Raw genomic sequence first — 20,437 nt, 5'->3', positions numbered from 1 at the left:
TCATCCCTATAATGGCGATTGTACTGTATGCAGCAGGTCTCTACCCACATCAACACATACACACAAAAAAAAGGGAAAAAAACACCTAATCACACAATCAAAGGCTGAACTGTATGTTGTATCTGCTAAGAAATACCTCAATAAATTCAGTTGTAAAAATGTTTAAAAATTAAGCCATACAACTTGAGAGAGATAGCAGAGGGGTTTAGGGGAGCGTCATTAATAAGTGACCACGTCGTTTGACATATAATTGTACACGTAAGACAACCCCACATAGTCTTAATGGTGTTGGTGAATAACTGTCTTGTGACTTTGATGACTGAAATGATGATGAGTTTACTACATTTTCAATCAAGGGATCAAGACCACCAATGTCATTAGAATCGTAGTTCCTTCATGTTGCACACAAATTCTGAATAATTCTGAAAATTAATTAAATTCAGAATGGAATAGGATAAAAGATAAAAACGTACATGTAATAGATATTTTTCGTCTTACCTCTAGTGCCGCTTATCCATCTAGATTGTTTTGATGTGAGTTTCAGAGTTTTGGAGATGTCGGCTGCAGAGATAATGGAACTTGGATGGCTCTCAACCTGTGGTGTTCAAAGCACCAAAATGCATTGGAAAAACTCAGCAATGTCCTTTTGCAGAAAAAAACATGGTTACTCAAGATAATCCACAGAGCTTGTTATGAGCAGTTTCATGTAGGACCTGTTTTCTCTCTACCATAGAAATAAAGTTACGTAGAATCTAGTTCTGTTATATCTGACAGAAGGCAGACATCAGTTAGCGTCTCCAAAACTTTGCAACTCACACCAAAACTCTCTAGATGGCTAAATAGCACGACAGGCCAGAGGGAAAATATGTATTTTTGATTTTGGGGTGGACTGTCCCTTTAAATTAAAATTGGACCTAGATTCTTGCAGGTAAAATGATTAAAATGCAGGTAAGGTCAGACAGGGAGGAACTTAACGGGGGCCTGTTCTCCTTGAAAAGTGGCCAGAAAGTACCAAATAACTCAAATTACCTGCATGCTGCGATCTTAAAGGGACAGTTCACCCCAAAATCAAACGCACATATTTTTCTGGCTTGTAGTGCTATTTATCTGTCTAGACTGTTTTGGTGTGCGTTGGTGAGTTTTGGAGATTTCTGCCTTCTCTCAAATATTATGGAACTATGTAGATACATACATTTGAAAAGCTCAGCAATGCAATTTCTCTTTCCATAAATCAAGACCCAGTTACTTCGGATAATCTACAGAGCATGTAGTGGGCAGTTTTATGTACTAAAACTACTGCTACTATTTCCTTTATACCATAAAAATAAAGTTCCATAAAATCTAGTTCCATATCTATTATATTGAGAGAAGGCAGACATCTGTACGACTGATATCTCCCAAACTCTCAATTCACGCCAGAACTATCTAGATGGATAAACAGCACTAAAGACCAGGGTAGAAATGTGATTTTGATTTTAGAGTGAAATGTCCCTTTAAATTAAGATTTGACTGAGGTTCTTGCAGGTGAAATGATCAAAACACAGGTGAAGTCAGAGATCTTTGGGTCCAGCTCCACTGTGATGCAGAAGCTCTGTGACTTGCAAATCGGACATAAAAACTTTGACTTGTTCATCGGTTTGTCCTATAAGTAAGCACCCACTCACAATGATGCACCGCTGCTGTCTGGGTTTAGCTGTTACCTCCGCGTCCTCAGCACACCCTCGGGCCTTATGTCCTCTTCTCCTCCTCTGTTCTCCCTCCTCTCCCTCCTTCTACTTATTCCTTTTCCTATAAAATGAAGCTGCTGTGTCACTGGCTGCTAAAACAGGAGATCAGTGGGGATTTGGTGTTGAAGCAACGTCGGGGGGAAGTGGTGTAGAACCAAATTTTCCATTAAGTATAGCAGGGTATAGCACCTTTATAGTAGCGTGGCTATTAGATTTATAACTCACTGCCTCCCTCTGGTTTCCCATCATCCTCATTTTTCTGTCTCTCCCTCATTATGATTTTCTCTTTTCAACTGTTTCTCTCCTCGGCTCGCGCTCTTCGTCAAACAGATGACGAGTTAATAATTAAACACAAATCTATAAAAGTGAGTTATCAGCAATAACATGATGCGCCGTCTCGCTCGTTCCCCGCTCTGACGTCTCCGTTCTCATCTCTTTTTCCTCTTTCAGAACTACACCCAGTACATCCCGCTGTCCATCTACGACCTGCAGACGTGGATGGGGAGCCCGTCCATTTTCGTCTACGACTGCTCCAACGCGGGAATCATCGTGAAGTCGTTTAAACAGTTTGCCCTGCAGAGGGAGCAGGAGCTGGAGGTGGGCAGCTGCACACACACAAACACACACATAGTTTATGGTGCGTCACAACACGTGAATTAGTAGTGGGGTTGTCAAACTCACACACACAGTTGGTGTGCAGGCAAACAGGGCGAAATGAGCCACTGCTATTTATGAGTTATTAGTGGCAAAGTGGGCGATTTGTCATATGCACACATACTGTATACACTCCCACTGCCTCACTCTCATATACTGTATTTATAAGGGGTGTGCAAGTGTTGTCAGTGAGTGCCGAGTCATGATTCTCTGCTTGAATCCTCTCTCTGAAAAAAGTCCAGGATGCACACACACACACACACACAACACTACCAGCCCCAGTACCTCCACCGCTTCATCTTTTTATTACGTTTTCTCTCTCCCGGCTACGGCATGTTATGTGAATCCCTAATGAGATGGTGCTGTCATTCATCTCAATTATTCATGGGGAAGTTTCAGCCAGACTGTAGATTAGCTGGAAAACAGGAGAAAGGGAAAGGTACAGGATGAACTGTACTGAGCAGGAGGTAGAGCAAGAGTGAAGAAGAGCTGCTGTGAACGCTGCGTTACCCGTTAAAGTGGAGGTGAAGGCAGCAGCTAAACTGCTGAGTTGCTGCAGTGTTTGACTGAACTCGTCTCTCCACCCTCAGCCTCTCCAGCTCCTTTCTGTTTAAGTTTGCAGAGGTCACGGCAGGGCTGCACCGTCAGGGCTAAAGTCACAACTCTTGTTTTGCACAATATCGCAAATATGTTTTTCCTGCTTTCAGGAACCAGAAGTGATTAATTGTTCTTTTGCACCATGCATTTTGAGTTTGTGCTGTGTAGTTATTTGTCAAAGGAGACCATCTACATATTCTCATTTTTTAGTGTTGTATTTTTATTCCTACCATGGTCCATTTTTGAAAACAAACAATTTCTTTGTCTCTTACTTTTGTGGAGGTGTTTGTACCCTATAGACCAGCTGTTGATTGTTCATTATCCAGGTGGAAACCAGAGATTCTTGAAGAGTTCTGCAAGTTTAACACTTCAAATTCTGTAAATGAATTGATTATCAAAAAACTGAAATATAGTAGAAAAGCAGAAACATACTCAGCTGTCCAGTATGTAAATGATTTGTAACTGGATTGAGTAGTGGCTGTGGTTCTAGTTTAAGCACCAAAGAAGGAGCTTTGTCAGCCTACATTGCTAATTTCTGTTGGCAAAACTTGAAATACAAAAACACAAACAGCAGATTTATTTAAAAAACAAATTTAGATTGCAGAACTTTGATTGGAGGAGCTTTTAGGCCTTTAATTTATAGGATAGCTGAAGATATGACTGGAAGGGTGAGAGAGAGCCGGGGAATGACATACAGCCAAGGGCTATAGGCAGGAGTTCAGTGCTTTATTATTTAAGTTCTCAAAAATAAATTGTACCTATATTCTACCTCTGTCCTCAGCATTTCATCATGAAAAATTGTTTTATTTTTATGGTTTGTTATTTATTCACCAATTTGCTGTATGTAGTTTTTTGTTTATGCATGTTTTTTGTTCTTTCGAGTAGAATAAAGAGAACTACATCTTATTTTACAATCCTGTGTTGCAAATGATCCTCAAATTATCCTTATAAAAGATTAAAAGTAGGTGACGTTAAAAAGTAAACACTGCACATTTATGAATAATCATCAAACAGTTGGCTCAAACTAAGTTCCCGCCTCTCACTGGACAGATAGCGAATCAGGATGGCACTTGGGGTGGCCAGTTGGATTTCAGGGTTGGCCAGTGCCCTCTCAGGTTCCCCCTCTAGAAGCGCCCCTGTGCTGAACCTACTGGCATATACAACACAAGTACAGAATAAGTGAGTGACTGTGTGTTCAACCACTGGATGGATTGTGGGTTTATGTTAACAGGTCCAGGTGGTTCCAAGTTTGACTTGAAGGTAATTGCTGGTAGCAGGTTGGTTCTAGTAGTAAGACTGGCGGGTGTGGGCAGATGTGGGTTTGAGAAACCAGACTTGTGCATGACTCTGACTCTTTCCTTGTAAGTGGTCCAAGTGTTCAAGTGTCCAAGCACTTTCCTTGCCTGTAGGTGGCACCCATTAGCATATCTCATATCCACATCTAAACTGCTGCCACTGTTACCTCTCCTGAATAGTAGGAGTGGCACAAGTTGGACTAGATATTGAGGTGTAAAACAATAGTAGCCATGGAGCTCACCTGTCAGTGAGGTACAGAGGTGACAACACAAAATAAATGCTTGGCTCAAATGACTTTGTCTGATTTAGTGAAAGTTTTTCTCAAAATATTCCTGGAACTATATTTAGGACCCTCGCCCCATAGACAGTTTTCCAAAGCTGCAATACCTAAAGTTCACAATTTACAAACTGAGCTTTTATTTTTTTATTTTGACCAAAGTAGTGCCTGTTTACAATAAACTGACCCTCTGATCTTTGCTGCCACAAATCAGAGCACGATAGCCTTTAAAAAAAAAGAGTAGTTTAGACAGCCAGACCGAAGGTCTTGGCAGCACAAGGGTTACTAAGTAATGGGCCACTTGGGGTTCTCCCAAGGCTGTAGCCAAGATAAAAGTTTCAGCTACTGCTGCCTGTTTTCAGTTGAGTGTAATTCTGGTCAAAACTTTGCTTTAAGGCCTGAGAGGTAAGCTTCTGAAGTGGCTATGGCTGACTGAGAGATGCTGTGTGGCTGATGCAAGAATGTACAAACACTAGATCATTCATTTTTGGAGACAATATTTTACTTTTTTCATCATGGAGCATACTGTGTACTCTGAAGATATTAGCTGCATCATTGCACAAAAAGTATTTATTTTAAAGGTGGGAGCTTCAGGGTTTCCGGAGGGAAATAAACTGAGGAAGTCTCCCTGTTAAATGTAGGGGAAGTTGCATAACGTCCATAAGCAATATCACTTTTCCACCTGAGTGCTCACCCTTCTCACCCGCTCACACAGGAAGTGTGTAATGGGTAGGGGTAATGGAAGATCAGGAGAACAGTGATGACTTCCTCAGACATTTTAATCATGCAGGAGAGGATCCGAGTGGGGAGTCCCCCACATCGCCCACGTCACCCACGTACTCCTGCATCCACGTCCCTCTGTCGCGACACTCTGTGCCTGCACATGGATCATGCAACAACACACACACTTTGTCAGCCATTTTGAAATACACACTGTTGACTCATGCACAGTGCACCTGTTTGACATAGCACGGCAGCCCTGATCTCACCGGGGACTTTATTATTTGGAGATGCAGATGAAGATGAGAACACGAAGGAGAATGACTGAGGGGGAAGATATGAAAGGAGGAGGAGGTGTTTCATCACTCCTCCACAGCACCATATCAACCTCCTCCTGCAGTCCAGTCAGTCAGCCAGTCAGTCAATCAGTCAGTCAGTCAGTGTGTGTGGGTGTCTGCTCTGAGTGCTCTATTATAGGGCCACCTGCCTCCTTTTAAATATCTCATCACTTCCTGTGTGCACTCAGCAAACATGCTCACTGCATTAGCTGCGGGGCAGAAAGAGGAGTGTGTGTGTGTACCCTGCAGCACTCACAGCCAGGGCACACTGGATTGTGAGAGCCTGGTGTGTGCTTATGTGTGTGTGTTGTGTGTTGCCGGCATTTCCAGGATGCTCACATTAAGCGTCTTCTATCATTTTAATGAATAATTAATGCACGGCTGTGAAATGTATTGCTAGACTGGAGTTGCATTTTGGTAGCCTGTGTGCATGACTACGCCGTTCTGTTATAATTGTGTGTTTTTACATCTGGACCACACACACATACACACACACAGATATGATAGGATTAGTCTCATAAATTAGTGTCACTTAAAAAAAAAAGAAAAAGAAATTCTCAGAAATTAAATTGTACCCTGATATCCCTGGTGGAAGCGGGAGAAAAAAGAGCTGTCATGGTGATTTTCATGGTAATTTGTGAGATTACAATATGCTAATGTGATAATTACAGTGGATGCTTGGCATTAATCAGCCTCTGCTGGCAATGTTGTCGTATTTACCGTTAGGATTACTGCAGCACGCCGTCACGCGCTTTCTCCGAATTTCCTTTCAGAAGACAATGTTCTTCTTAGGTCGACACAATGATAGGCTTTGGAAACGCCCGCTGCTTTGTTTGTTAAGGCTGCCTCTGTGAGCGAGTCGACATTTTCCTCATTAGAGAGAGAGGAGAGGAATTATGTTACAAGAAGATTGGCACGGATCCATCCTCGCGGCAACAGTTGGGCTCCCACTCACGCCTGCGAGCATTTCAAAGAGAAATGCAGTATGCCTGTTGAGAAACCGACACATGCACAGTTACATACGTTATTATACCTCCCCATTAATTAGAACTATTCTTTCTCTTATTCTGTATTTTTAATATCATGATTTATTCATGTGTGTGCAGACCTCTTTCTTGAGCAGCTTTGTAAATACTGAGATCTGAGCTTCAACGCCTGCTGCCTTTCTTCCACCTCTTATTATAGAGTCAACTAATGAGTTATTGGACTAGCAGAGAACAGGAGGGTGCTGTAGTATATACAGAAGTAGGGAGGCATTACATAAATCTACAAAGCCTCATCACAAGCAGTGTGATTAGCTAAACTAGAAACATTAGAATATTTGAATTGGGTTATAAAATACAGATGCTTTCTTGACTTTTTTGTCTGTTTTTCAAGGCCCCACATTAGGAACCGCAGTTTTTCCTGTTTTGTTCGAAGGCAGCCTGCCGAATCATTTGTTGTATTTGTTTTTTTGTCTCATTCTCTAATTGACTCGACTCACCCTCTGGGCGCAGAAAGATGAGCGCGTCCCCTCAGTGCTCGCCTCAGGTTGTGTGGGTTTACCCCAACTTGCATCAGATGCGTGCTGAGGTACACCGGAACACACAGGAAGCTTGGAGACCAAAGGAGTTTTTTACATTCAGGACCTCTGGTGTGTTACTGCTGTGTTTGTGTTAAAGTTGTGGTTTAGGTCAGTGGGTTTGCTATATATGTGAAAGTTGTAATGATACCACTACGACTTTTTTTCTTAAACGCAACATAAGCCCCCGTTTGCTGCTGAAACCTTGATCTGTATCACAACACCGCCTGCCGGCAATAAAACTACTGCTGAGGAAGATTTATGTCTAGTGTTGATCTGTTTTACCCAAATGGCTACCACATATTTTAAATGGTAAAATATCTGTTATAGTATCGAAAGTACCAAAGCTATGAAAACAGTGATCTAAGTGCTCATTCAAGACATCAGTTCAGTCTTGATTGTTACCTGAAACTTGCACAGCCATATTGAAAGATAAGGCAAGATTTCTTAATCCCACACCGGGAAAATTCACAGCAGCTCAAAAAGTACTGATAGATACAGATAAAGGCAGTCAGTGATAAAAAAAAATGCTGATAAAATAAAGGTAGAATAAAAATAATAAATAATTAAAAAATATATTAAATATCTTTCACTTATGCAGATATATTAAGATGTATGGATTTCAGAACAAATATATGGAAATATATTGAGTATTTTATTTATACCAGTATTGTATCAAAGTTTTAAATTTTGGTTTTGTGAAAACTCTACTGTGTATGTTCTTAGGCTGTACGTCTGTCCATGCTTTTAGTGTGTTATAACACTCGGCGCCAGACAGGCCTCTCTCACACACTCTCCGCTTGCTCATCCTTGTAGCCCTTAAAAGTGTTTGCAAACACAGAAGGAGTTTTAGCACTTGAAGATACATTTTCCGCCACAGTAAACAGCTGGTCGGGGCGTCTACAGCTCTTCAAGAGGTCCTACAGTAACAGTTTGCAATTTGCACTGACAAGCTTATTTACAGTGAGCGGGGCCAGGTGTGAAATATATGATCACAGCCCATTTATTCATCATCACATGCAGATATTTCAGATCAGGATGAAACTGGCACATTGAAACTGTTGGAAGGAACTTCAGTGGTAGAACTGAAGATTGAAAACTGGGTCTTCTGTAGAACTCAAATGAAATGCCAAGAATTGTAAAATGGACTTGTCCATATTGAGTTGAGCTGACTTGAATCCAGCTCTTCTGATGCAGTGGTTGCTAAACTGTGGGGCAGAGAAGGCTGAAGATAAATGCTTTCGTAGTAACAATTAGTCGTTTAATTGATGGGATGTCAAAAGAGTCCAAATTCTCTGATTTCAGCAGGTCAAATGTGATCAAAGGTCACACCTGTAAGTAGACGGGTGCATGGGAGAAGAGTTGATAATAAAAAAGGACACTGTCTTTTTCAAGATTTATTAGCAGCATCTCGATGCAGTGACTTTCATCGAGTTAATTTCAAAATCAGTGTTCATTTTCTGACATTTTATGGACCAAACAACTAATCAAGCAATCAAGAAAATGATTGACAGATTAATCAATAATGAAAATAATCAGTTAGTACTTTGCTCAAGGGCACCCCGGCAGCTCTCCAGCTGCCTGACTGGTCCGTGCTGGTATTGAACCAGTGTTTGCGAGGTAAAGCATATGATGAACCAGTTCTGACCGTCACAGGCAAGAAACCAGAATGAGGCCGGACTCAGACTACAGTGGGTGAAACGTGACCAGGTAGTGATTATCCGACAGCAGAGCAGCTCCGTCTGCTCTCCTCTGCTTCTGCACAGTTTTTCCCCCACACTTCCCACCCACGTGTTTTCTACTCCTGACACTGACATGCTGAGTAATTACCATGAAGCAAGCATGTGATGTGATCAGTCAATAAATCAGCCAGTTGATGAGCTACATCCAGTATGTCGTGATGTGCCTTGTCTTGCAATCAATTTAGTAGCTTTAGTAACACTGTCAATAATTACTTTATTACGTATGTTGTCTTGTCTTGTGATATAGCATCTTTGCTCTGTCTACCTGAAACCCTTTGTAACACCTTGTCATTTGTAAATGCCCTCATCATTTCAGGTGTAAATTGTAAAAAATATTTTTTTTGTACAATAATTTCATGTATGAAGCCCTGACGACAGGGATTGCCCTGATCCGGAGCTTGTGTGATCAATACTTCTATTTACGTAGACTTTTATTAAATATATACCTGACATATTGAAATAACAGGTGTAGCCTGATAAATCTGACATGAGCTACTTCATCCAGATACTGAAGGTCCTGATTCAAAACCACCAAGTTTAAAAGCTGAGTCATACTGATATGATGAAGTAGGGGTGTCATGATTCTCCAAATCCACAATTTGATTTGACTTTCAATTTTAAGGTCATGATTCAATTTGATCAAGTGTGATGTAATGGCTGGTAAGCTATGCTGTGTCGTCTTTGAAGTGTTATTATTTTTTTTACTTTGAACCGAGCGCCAGACGCCACAAGTAGGCAGGAGTGGAGAGAAAAAAAATACTGGGATTCTGCCTTTGACTTTGATTATTGAAACTGAAGGCTCATTTTGATCAATTTTCCATTTATTATTGAAATTGTGACACCACTAATATGAATAAAAGAATGCATCCTGTGAAAGTGATGTGAAGCAGTCTCATAGAGAGAAGATGTGTAACTCTGCTAGAATTGTTTGGGACTACAAAAACACTCAGTCCACTTGTACAGTGATGCTACAGAGTGGAGCCTTTTTTCTCACAAGCAATGAGTTTGGCTGAATACAAACCCACAAACTCATCCTTATTTTCTCCAGTCATCAAATTATTCATGGAACTGTCATTGAATAATGACAACCGATGACCTGCTGCTGCCAAAGTTTATCACTTCAACCTGTCAAAGAAATGATCGGCTCTCGATAAAATGAGAAGCTGCTACCTGAATGTTTTGTAAACTGAGCTTTGCTAATAGGACAGAGAGAGGAGAAATAAATGATTCAGTAACAGACTTAATAGTGCTGAAACTTCAGAAAACTGTATTTGGTCAACCTCCACATCTGAACCACTGCACCCAAATATTGCTTCACATTCACACCCTCTAATTTTCTCTCGCGGTAAAAGACTGTGTACAGCTTGACTGTCATTAAAGAGGCGCAGTTTAGTAAAGGAAGGATCAACAATTGCTTGACTTTATCCATTAAAATATGCTCTTATCAGCCCTGATACTGATCATTTGGATCAGCTGGACATTACTGCCTACCAGTCATTGTGCATGTGAACTTCTATTTAAGAGAAATACCAGAGATTCTAATTAAAAGGTGAACAAAACTTCAGAAAAGACATCCTGTTGTATTCCTTCAGTGTCATCACTGTCAAAGTTACTTGTTGCTCTTCATTTTTTAAGTAAAGTCTTTCATAATGAAGTTTCAGCTTTGTATTAATTTCAGAAACCTATTTAGGAGGTCACAGCAAAGGGTCAGTGTGTGTGTGTGTGTGTGTGTGTGTGTGTGTGTGTGTGTGTGTGTGTGTGTGCGTGTGTGCGTGTGTTTAGGTGCATGTTGGGAGGACGAGTGCATTAAAACACATTTTTATTCTCAAAAGCTTGGCCTTACAGAAAAAATGTGGGAGCCAACACAACTGTAAACTTCCCAAACACTGGCTGATGTAATGTCAAACGCTTGCTTCAAAAATCTTTGATTCTTAACCTAGTTTTCTCCTGGCTCTGATTTCTTAATTCCAGCAGGATTAGGTTATCTGAATTTATTTCTTTTGACTGTGATGTTAAAGTTGTGTAGTCATCAGAAGAAGTCTTAGCTTGTAGCGAGTCTTAACTATAATCTGACATGTCATCAACAGACAGTCTGACACCAACAATGACCATCAGGTGCAGAGCTGTTGATACTGTTACAGAATCAAACTCAAAAGCTGCTGTCAATGAAAGAAAACCTGTCCTCAGAGGCAATTAAAATTGGATGAGCAACAGGATGCACTGTTTCTTGGAATAATACAGGCTTGTGTTTTGCAGGAAAGAGACAATACTAGTAATAATAATAATAATAATCATCTCCCTCCCTAATTTGTTACCAAAATAAGGCAGAGCTGCAAAATGAAAGCAGAAACCCGTAGCAGTCAGCGATGATAAAGGAAAGTCTTGGATTGTTGCCTTCATTAAGACCCCACAGCTCATTAAAGTCTACTCAGCAAAAGACAGAAACCATATTGAACTCCCAGCAAACAAATCAACAGTACAACAGCACAATGAGCACATAAATAGTCAAGAGCTTGGAATATAATTAAAGTTTTACATCATATGCCAGCCTCCTCCTTTTTTCACGTTTGCAAGTATTGACTGAGCCGTCCCAGAGTGTGGAAATAACACGCTAATTCTGTTTTAAGAATAGACAAGAGGATTGTTTACCACTGAAGACCGCCTGCTAAGGGGGTAAGCAGGAGGAGAATTTCCTCACTGGGATCAATAACCTATCACATTATCATTACATTCTCAAAATGTCTCATGCAGTGTGTCAATTGTAATGTCTTGCCCGGAAGCTTAGGGTTGCAAACCTGCAAAAAAAACCCACTTATTTGTGTCTTCTGCAATCAAATTTCCTGTTCTTGTGCAACAGAGGGAAAACAAAACAAAAATATGGCTTTTATTGCTCATCCCATGCCGTCCATAACAGAAGTGAACAGTTGGACTTGTTGTTCGTTTCAGTTTTTAGTGAGATTTTTGTTTTTTTCCCAACTGCATGTTTCAATTTTCTGTGTGGTGAATGCAACATAGCAGCTTAATGAAGATGAACACCTCTCTGATGGGCGAGGTTGAGCCGGTAATAAACAGAATACTTTGAAATGATAACGAGCTCACTCATGAACACGTGAGTTTCTGGCCTCAGTGGAGTCTGTCGCAAGCCTTGACAAGCAATTAAATGGATAGTAGATTTGCCTTTGTTGAAAAGTTTTCTTGGAGTGAGGACACGGCGCCAAATCTGACAAACCCAAACAGCTTGCAACAATAATGACGACAGTCAGAGCAGGCTTGCGTTGGTGGTAACAGGGTGCTAAAGCCTTCACCTGTTGCGTTTGCCGGACATTTGCACAAACTCACACTTAAGTTTACTTTTCTAACTTGTTTTTACTTCAAGTATCGAGATAACAAGGAGGAATTTTTCCTTTCCATCTTGTCTTTATTCTCTGTGCCTCCTTTCTTCACGGCATATCTTCCTTTATCAGTCTGGAGCTGCTCCTCTTCAGTCTGTCTCTGACCTTTCATCTCATGTCTTATCTTGCCTTCAGCTCAAGTTCATCCTCCTGTCTGCTTCTGTCATCCTCTCACCTTGCATCTGTTGCTGTGTCTACCCTCTAATCTTTCTTGTACCACCACAATACTGTTTTTTTTCCCCCTTGACAACGGTGACAATGCTCATTTCAGTTTTTAGCCACTAGAACATCAGAGCAAACAAGACAAAGTATCAAGCAGTGAGCCAAAGTGAAACACTTCCACAGTTTCCAAATGGCAGCATCTTTGCTGAAGCTCTATTTTTAGATAAATGTGTGCCAACAAATATGGCTGTCTCTCCACGTCTGTGTCTGCTGTGTCCTGGCAGACACAAACACTGGCCACAAACAAGTCTCACCTCTTTAAAGTCCACTTGTCTGTCACCCAGCTCCTCATCTCTTCCTGCCCCTCTGTCATTCATTTCTCCAAACAATAGGTCAGGTTGAGGAGCAGCTCAATAATTCAATGTTTTTGGTCTGAAACCCAGATTCATACTGACACCTTTCTGTGCTTGTTGCAGTTTGCAACCGGATTAGCTGTGTTTACATATAAGTTTTAAATGAATTGAAAGTGAACTTTTGAAACATTGCAAAGAAAAAGAAAATGCAAATTAGGAGTATTGGCAGTATAGGCTACATTATGTGTGGCTGTAATGAAACAAGTAGAAGAAGAGGTTGTGAACTGGAAACAAAACCAGTAATAAACTTCAAAGTAGAAGAAGGAACAAAACTAGTGACTTGGCCTTGAGAGATCTTCTCAGGAATTAATTTCAGTTTGGGGCAATTTTTATAATTTAATGGCAGCGTCTTGACATGTATGAACTCTTTTTCAAAAAAAAAGCAAAAAAAAAAAAAAAAAAAAAAAAAAAGAACAGGTGACAAATTGTAGATACATTTACATATTTGTCATTATAAAAAACACTGTAGTCAAGTCAGTTTTATTTATATAGCCAATTATCTCAAATCACAGTTTGCCTCAGGGAGCCTTACAATACAGAATATGACACCCTCTGTCCTTGCAGCCTAGATCATCAGTGGAAGAAACCTCTAGATTTGCAGGTCAGACAGACATGCAATCGATTTTGTGTGTACAGAATAGACCAATAAAGAATAGAGTTGTTCTGATACTGAAACCAGTGTCAGAAAGGTCTTTGATACAGCCGAAAATGCTGGATCTGGGATTGGCAAGCACACAAATCTATGCACCAATCCGATATCATGTAATTTATGAGCCACGAAACAAAACCCTGCTGCCTGACCCAGGTAGCGACAATGATAGCCATCCTATCACAGCCATACAGGCTTTGTATCTGGACAGCTCTAAAAGAAGATTACAATATAGAAAACTACAGATACATGTAGATTATAAAAGCATGTATCTGTCATGTTTTGTCTGTTTAGGTGGCAGCCATCAATCCCAGCCACCCGCTGGCCCAGATGCCCCTCCCGCCCTCCATGAAGAACTGCATCCAGCTGGCCGCCTGCGAGGCCAGCGAGCTGCTGCCCATGAATCCTGACCTCCCGGCAGACCTCTTCACCTCCTGCCTCACCACGCCCATCAAGATCGCCCTCCGATGGTAACGTTTCTCTCACTTTTTTTTTCTCCCCTCTCCGTCACAACAATTTCTTACCGACATAAAAACTGTGAAACATCAAGGACTTGGACCAGATGGTACTTTCAGGTTTTGTCCCAAATTCATGCTGAGGTAATAAGGTAGCTGGGATTTAACTGTTGGTGACTAGTAACATTTAAACAGTGTTTTCCATTAATGAGGCAAAACAGCAGGAGGAGAAGCTTTGAATTGATACACAGGAGGTATATACTTATGGTCTTTCTCAGTAGGTATGGAAATGTGAAGGAAATTTTCTACTTCAGAAGAATTTGAATCACTTTTCTGCCCATGATCAGTTGAGCCTTGCAGTGGCTGGCTGTTTGAATGTCTTTTGAAACAGAGGAATGTTTCAAGGTTATAATTTGGTAGAGGTTATAATTGAGAGGTTATAATAATTTTGAAGTCATGATAAGACTCTGGGTTAATTTTCATCTTTATTTCTCTGTAATAGCCATACAAAGGAACAGATTTTCTCTTTGGACAATGCAGGAGACCCTGTGTCAGTCATTAATTTGTAAAGCCTCTTAGCGGATCACTGCCCGGACACTCTGAGGACACAGTTATGCGTACTGTGCGGAGAGCAAACATTCCTCTGAGCTCCGACCCTGCTCAGTATTCAGCTCTGATGAAAAATGTAAACCGACATCATCCACAGCAATGCGAGGATGATGATCCCTGCAGAGGCGGCTCCAGTAAGATAGGTGAAAGATATTCAGGCTAAATGTGTTCATTTGGGAGACTTGGCTGATACAGTGGCCTGATGTAAATGCAGCGTGATGCATCATTCAGAGGTCTGTACTGATGGAGCTTCAGCCAAACCACAGGAGCGCACAGGTTACATCAGCCAGTCAGCTGTGTGTGGGGCACACTGAGCATGTGGGGCTTGCACACCCAGGCAAAGGTGATTGCATCACGATCCCTGTCAACATCACACACACACACGCACACACACACACACACACACACACACACACGCACACACACACCATAGATATTCATGTCAGTCATGCATGTTCTATATACACATGCTCTATAACTCTTGCATGTAGGGGCTGTTGTATCTGACAGGCCTGAGAGCTGATTAGAGTAAATTAGGCCATCGTGTTTGCACTGGGTGTCAAACCTCTCTTGTTGAGAATTTGTAAGGAGAAGTAAGTATCAGAAGTGTCAAGAGTATGAAAACTTAGCTTCGATTGCTTGGTCAGATCCTTAGTTTTTATTTATTCTTTGATCAGATATCTCCTCATTTAAATCAGGAAGTCAGTTAACTCCGCTAATGTTAGACTCTACTAGATAAAGTTCTTGTATAGCAGGCTGAAGATTAAAGATTAAAAATTGATGAATTAAGATTTTTGCAAAACATGTTTATATTCTACAAACTTTGGTGTTTAAAAAATATTGTGCTTGATATCTGTACCAAAACTCACGTAGGATATTAACACTGGTTTTGAAAAAAAATCACATTATACCCATCCTGTGTGAGTGATCCGTGGTGGGGCAAACGTGAAAAAAATATTTAAAGGTCCAGTATGTAGGAAGCGTTGGGGAATCTGTGGAAATACTGGTCATTTTCATATATTTCTTTTTTTTTTGAGTGTTTCTAATATTTTTTATTATGATAGTGGATGTGTTGACAGATCAGATCAGTAGCCCTGAGCTTGATTGTAATTGTTATACATGTGGGAAATGTGCCAACTGGGGTGGAAAAAACAGTACAGATACTTGCTACAAATAGGTTGTAAAAAATAATAATAATAATAATAACCAGAAAATGGCTGAGTGAAGAGTCTCCTACAATCCTTAAGTGGATAGAAATAGTGACTGAATGATGACTTTTTGTCTGAGACATGCAGCAAAAAAATGTTAAAAATACCAAAAAGACTGAATCTGAAGATTTTTTTAATAAATTTTTATTTAGTTTGAAGAATTTGAAGAAGTACCAACAGACTTTTAAGTTATGAGTGAGTGGGAGACATTTTCCTCCTGGCTTTTCATGAATCAAAGTCATGGATCATAAGGACTTCTAACGTTTCAATTCATGGACACAAAGAGCCCACATACTTTGATACTACAATATAATCTAGATCAGTCACATTTTTGTTTTATATGATGTTAGGCATTTCACTGATGTTTTTGTCAAAAACAAACAAAAAAACTCCAGCAAAAAGTTTTGCAAGTAAAGGTCTAGGGGTGTCCATTGGCAAATGTGACAGAAGTGGAATACAGTGTAACATTCATATATGTTTTCTTTAGTGTATAATGAGCCATCAGTTATATCTATCTGTATCTAATCCTGTTTCTACTCCTTGCATGCAACATGAGCAGTTCGACTTTTTCGTTTCCTGCAGTTCTGGCTTACAGGCCTTTTTGACATGTCAGAGTAGGAAAAGTCCAGGTTTAAATTATAAAATTAATAATGGCTTAATTCCAAGTAGCTGCTTTGATTTCAAGGTCCTGGTATTGTTCATGCTGACTCACTGTAGCAGTGAGAGAACAAAGCTATTGTTAATGTTATTAATTATGCTTGCCTTTTTAGATGTGTGTCTGTATGTGTGTCTGTGTGTGTGTTCTTGTCAGAGATTTTTGAAAAGAGAGTGAGTTCAGTTTTTGTATTTCTTTGGGTTCATTTTGGGCAGCAGCAAAACTCAAGTGTTACCTCCATGTACTTCTCACATTAGTCTTTTTCACCTTTTGTCTTTTATTTTTGCTTTAACACAGTTCATGCAACGCATTAATATGCTTTTTGATGCCTTGAGACTTGGAGAAAAAGGTGGAGTGTGAAAATCAAAGACAACGGCAGAGAGTTAAAATGAGAGAAAGACACCACCATCTGAATCTTTATCCACTGAGCTTTAAGAGATTTCTTCTCATGTGATATCCCTGAAATGCAGGTGAGCACCTCATCTTCCAGGCAGTATGCTACAGATCCAGTCTGTGCAAAGTCCCTTTGGTGCCATAAATCATTACATACCAGCACAGTTTTTTGCATGTTAATGACTGAATTCTCTTTGTGCACACTAAAAGTCACAGGGATGATTTAACACATTTTCAACCTAAAATGAAAATGCAGCAGAAGCAGCAGCAACTTTTTTTTTTTTTTTTTTAAGTGTGTAAGTGAGAATGACAGGTTGCCTTCAGTAGGTGTCCTGCAGCTCGCCCAATGTTTTTTCTCTGCCAGAGATGTTGAAGAATTTCTTTATCTTCTTCGGCTCTGAATCCACCTCCCACCATGACCTTCAGCATAATGAGGTCTCAGTATTATACCATTAATATTGATATCCCGTACCAACATTCCAGTAGAACAAGTTGCTAAAAGCCGGCTGGGTGATATTGACTGAACTATTCCTTAATATCTTCTGCCTCCAAAAATGGATGGTGAGGTTTGCAGGGGAACATTGGGACTGATCCCTCCTATTAATGACCTGTAAAGGTCAAGCTTCAGTGGTTTGTATGAATGAATTCAACTTGTTGGTCGGTAATGAATCAGGCCAAATTTAGTCATTCATTACTGTATGTATGCATTATATATACAATTTCCTCACATGGCTCAGCTGAGTTTGATAAGCTAATTGAGCATAAATGTTATATGAACACCAGAGCTTCAAAAGAGAATATTTAAACTTGTTTCTCATTTATTCATCATTTCATTCAGCCATTATTTACGTATGAAAAGAACACTGTATAAAAACAGAACAAATTGAAAAGAGACAAAAATATGTATCTACTATATGTTAATGTTGTGTTTTGTATAAAGAAAGTATGCCACAAATGTAATCATTTATTTTTAATGTTCAGTTTTCCCTCTCAAAGCTTCTTACAAAGTGGGTGTCACTATAAAATTGAGAAAGACTACTGCACATCACTTTTGAAAGAAGAAATAATACATTCCTTCTTATAAAAGTTGAATTCGTGAGCACTCAAACACAGCCTGTTTATAGGGTTTTTTTAAGAGAGGCTGGTCTGGTAGACCCACCCTACTCTGCCTCTGATTCGTGGGTTGACTTGGGCAGGTTTAGGCACTAACAGTTAGGGATGGGCATCGAGACCTGGTTCCACTTTAGAACTGGTTCCAAATTTACAGTTCCATCAATTTCATTAAAAAAATTGTATTTTCGATTCTGCTGTTGATTACCGTGCTAGTTAAACTTGCATGTATGCATTAATTTTTGGTATGCACAAACCACTATGTTCCCCTTCTGTAAGAAAATGAACAGTAATTGACACATCACCTTTATTTTTTACAGCGCATACAAAGCATTGGGGATTATGATGACAAGACCCCTCACTCATGGTGTCAACTAAAATGTCTCTAAACCAGCACAAAAATAACAAAAAACTCCATTTTCTGAACAACACAGCACAAACACTAACAGAAAGTAACAACTGTACGTTAAAAACACCAAAAAGAACCCATAACATTTGTATGTTGGAACATAACATAGTGAACTTTAACTCTCAGCAATGCATCATGGGCATATGCAAAAAAGGGCTGTGTCTCAGCATTGTATCTGCAGCACATGTGACCCTTGTAAGTCTGAATCCTACAGCGCTGCATGATGGTTGAAGGATGTCATGAACATTAAACAAGCCTCCCAGATGGTAAAAACTTCCAAACACAGTCCATCAACAGTTCTGACACAGAACTTTTCACCACTAAATTTCAGTTTCAACCTCATGTAACCTTACACATAATACCAATAATAATGATAATAATGACAATAATAACAACAATAATAAGGGTAGTAATAATAACGAGAATAACAGGCCTACTTTTTTTCCACACAGAAAATCTACAGGAATCGATAAGGGAATTGATTAAGAATTGGAATGATAAGCAGAATCGATAATGGCATTGGTATCAATAAAATCTATACTTAGAGTGATAATATCAGAGTAAACCATTCAGAGCCAGAGTGAGACAGTTCTTGACAAGAAAAGCAGTGGGATACATAATAAAAATTCTGCTGGGACTCGTACCTTATGGTGGCTAATGGATGCTAACATTGGCAAACTTTACAGGACCAGAGAGAAGGATTTAGTCATATTTAGTGGTGAGCTCGCATATTGCAAACACTTTGCCTCATCCTCCCTTTCCAAGAACCTGTGGTGGCTGTGAAGAACGTGAAAGGCCATATCTTGAGACAGTGTTCGAATTGTCCGCTGTGGGCTACTGTAGAAACATGGCAGTGCAAGATGGCAGCCACGGTGGAATCTGTAAATAGAAATCACTCATTCTAAGTTACAAAAAGCACAAACATTCTTATTTTCAGGTGTTTATACACTAATAAAAACATACTTAAGAATGTTATATTCTAGTGCTGAAATATTGCCAAGTGCTACATTTAAAATCACAGGAGCTGCAATGTTTTGATAAAGAGGAGAAGTGTGACAAAACAGCACTATAGAATAACAAAGTACTGTAGTGCTGCAAAGATGCACTGGCCTAGAAAATCTTGTTTTCCTGATGTAAGCAAACAAGTCTATAGTACAGACCCCAACAAATTGTGATTTTAATATTTTTTTTATTTAGAGAAAATGAAAATTGTGATCCAAATATGATAATTTCCACTAATTGCAAATCATATTACATGTGCAATATCTGTTAAAATAATCACAATATGATTTTTTTAATCATGTCGTGCAGCCCTGTCATAGTCCATTTCTGCCATATTCTACCAGTAGATCCCCTTAATTCTTTCACACTGGACCTCTAAATAGTTAGCTATGGTGTAGCTGACATCCAGTCAGTTCAGTGACTGTATGAGTCTTGTCTACTTATCCCACTGTTTCACTATGCTACAGAAATTGCCATTATCCCATGATTGTCGCTTGTGGCCGCTGTTCAGCAAAACGTACATGAAATCATTTTAAACTCGAGGCCTTGGAGGAGGCAGCACTGTGTGCCTCTGGGAAGGACATTACCAATTCCAGACGTAGCATACATCCGTTCACTGTCCTCCTACCAGGTTTGGTAGAGAATAACAATTTGATTGAGAATAGTCCCAGTGCTCGAGAAACCTTCACACCAGATTAAACATCCCAGCTGTGGCCTGCATTTACATCAATCCGCCCTCCACCTGGAGCTCTTCACAAGTCTCAAAAGATGCCGCAGCTCCCTCTTACTGCTTCTTCCCTCCTCTTGATCTTCCCACAGTTTGTTGCTGTTTGCTTATTATTTTCTAAATAAAGACATGCCGAGCTGTCTTCCCCTAATTTCATACAGCCCCAGAGTGAGGAACAGTGAGAAAATGAGGAAGAAAAGGGGATGGAGTTTGGCAGGGTTAGAGTGGGCGGATGGAGGGATTCACTTATGTGCCAGCTTACCTTGGCTTTAAAACTTTAATGAGATGCATTGAGGGATGGATGAACGGGTTTACAGAGAGAGGGAGAATGAGTTGGGCAG

The 20,437-nt window shown here is 40.0% G+C and overlaps 1 protein-coding gene across 1 annotated transcript in view; it reads left to right on the top strand.

Annotated features, from left to right (window-relative positions):
* The window catches only part of rptor (regulatory associated protein of MTOR, complex 1), a 215,648-nt gene that overhangs the window by 72,421 nt on the left and 122,790 nt on the right, over positions 1-20,437 (top strand). The window contains exons 6-7 of the mRNA XM_084715786.1: positions 2,178-2,324; positions 13,823-13,998. Coding sequence (XP_084571912.1) covers positions 2,178-2,324; positions 13,823-13,998 — 323 coding nt within the window. The remainder of the gene's footprint in view (positions 1-2,177; positions 2,325-13,822; positions 13,999-20,437) is intronic.

The sequence above is a fragment of the Lutjanus erythropterus genome, chromosome 3, assembly GCF_056507025.1.
Source record: "Lutjanus erythropterus isolate fLutEry1 chromosome 3, fLutEry1.hap2, whole genome shotgun sequence".
NCBI classification, from domain to species: domain Eukaryota; kingdom Metazoa; phylum Chordata; class Actinopteri; order Lutjaniformes; family Lutjanidae; genus Lutjanus; species Lutjanus erythropterus.
This window is presented reverse-complemented; position numbering and strand designations above follow the sequence as displayed.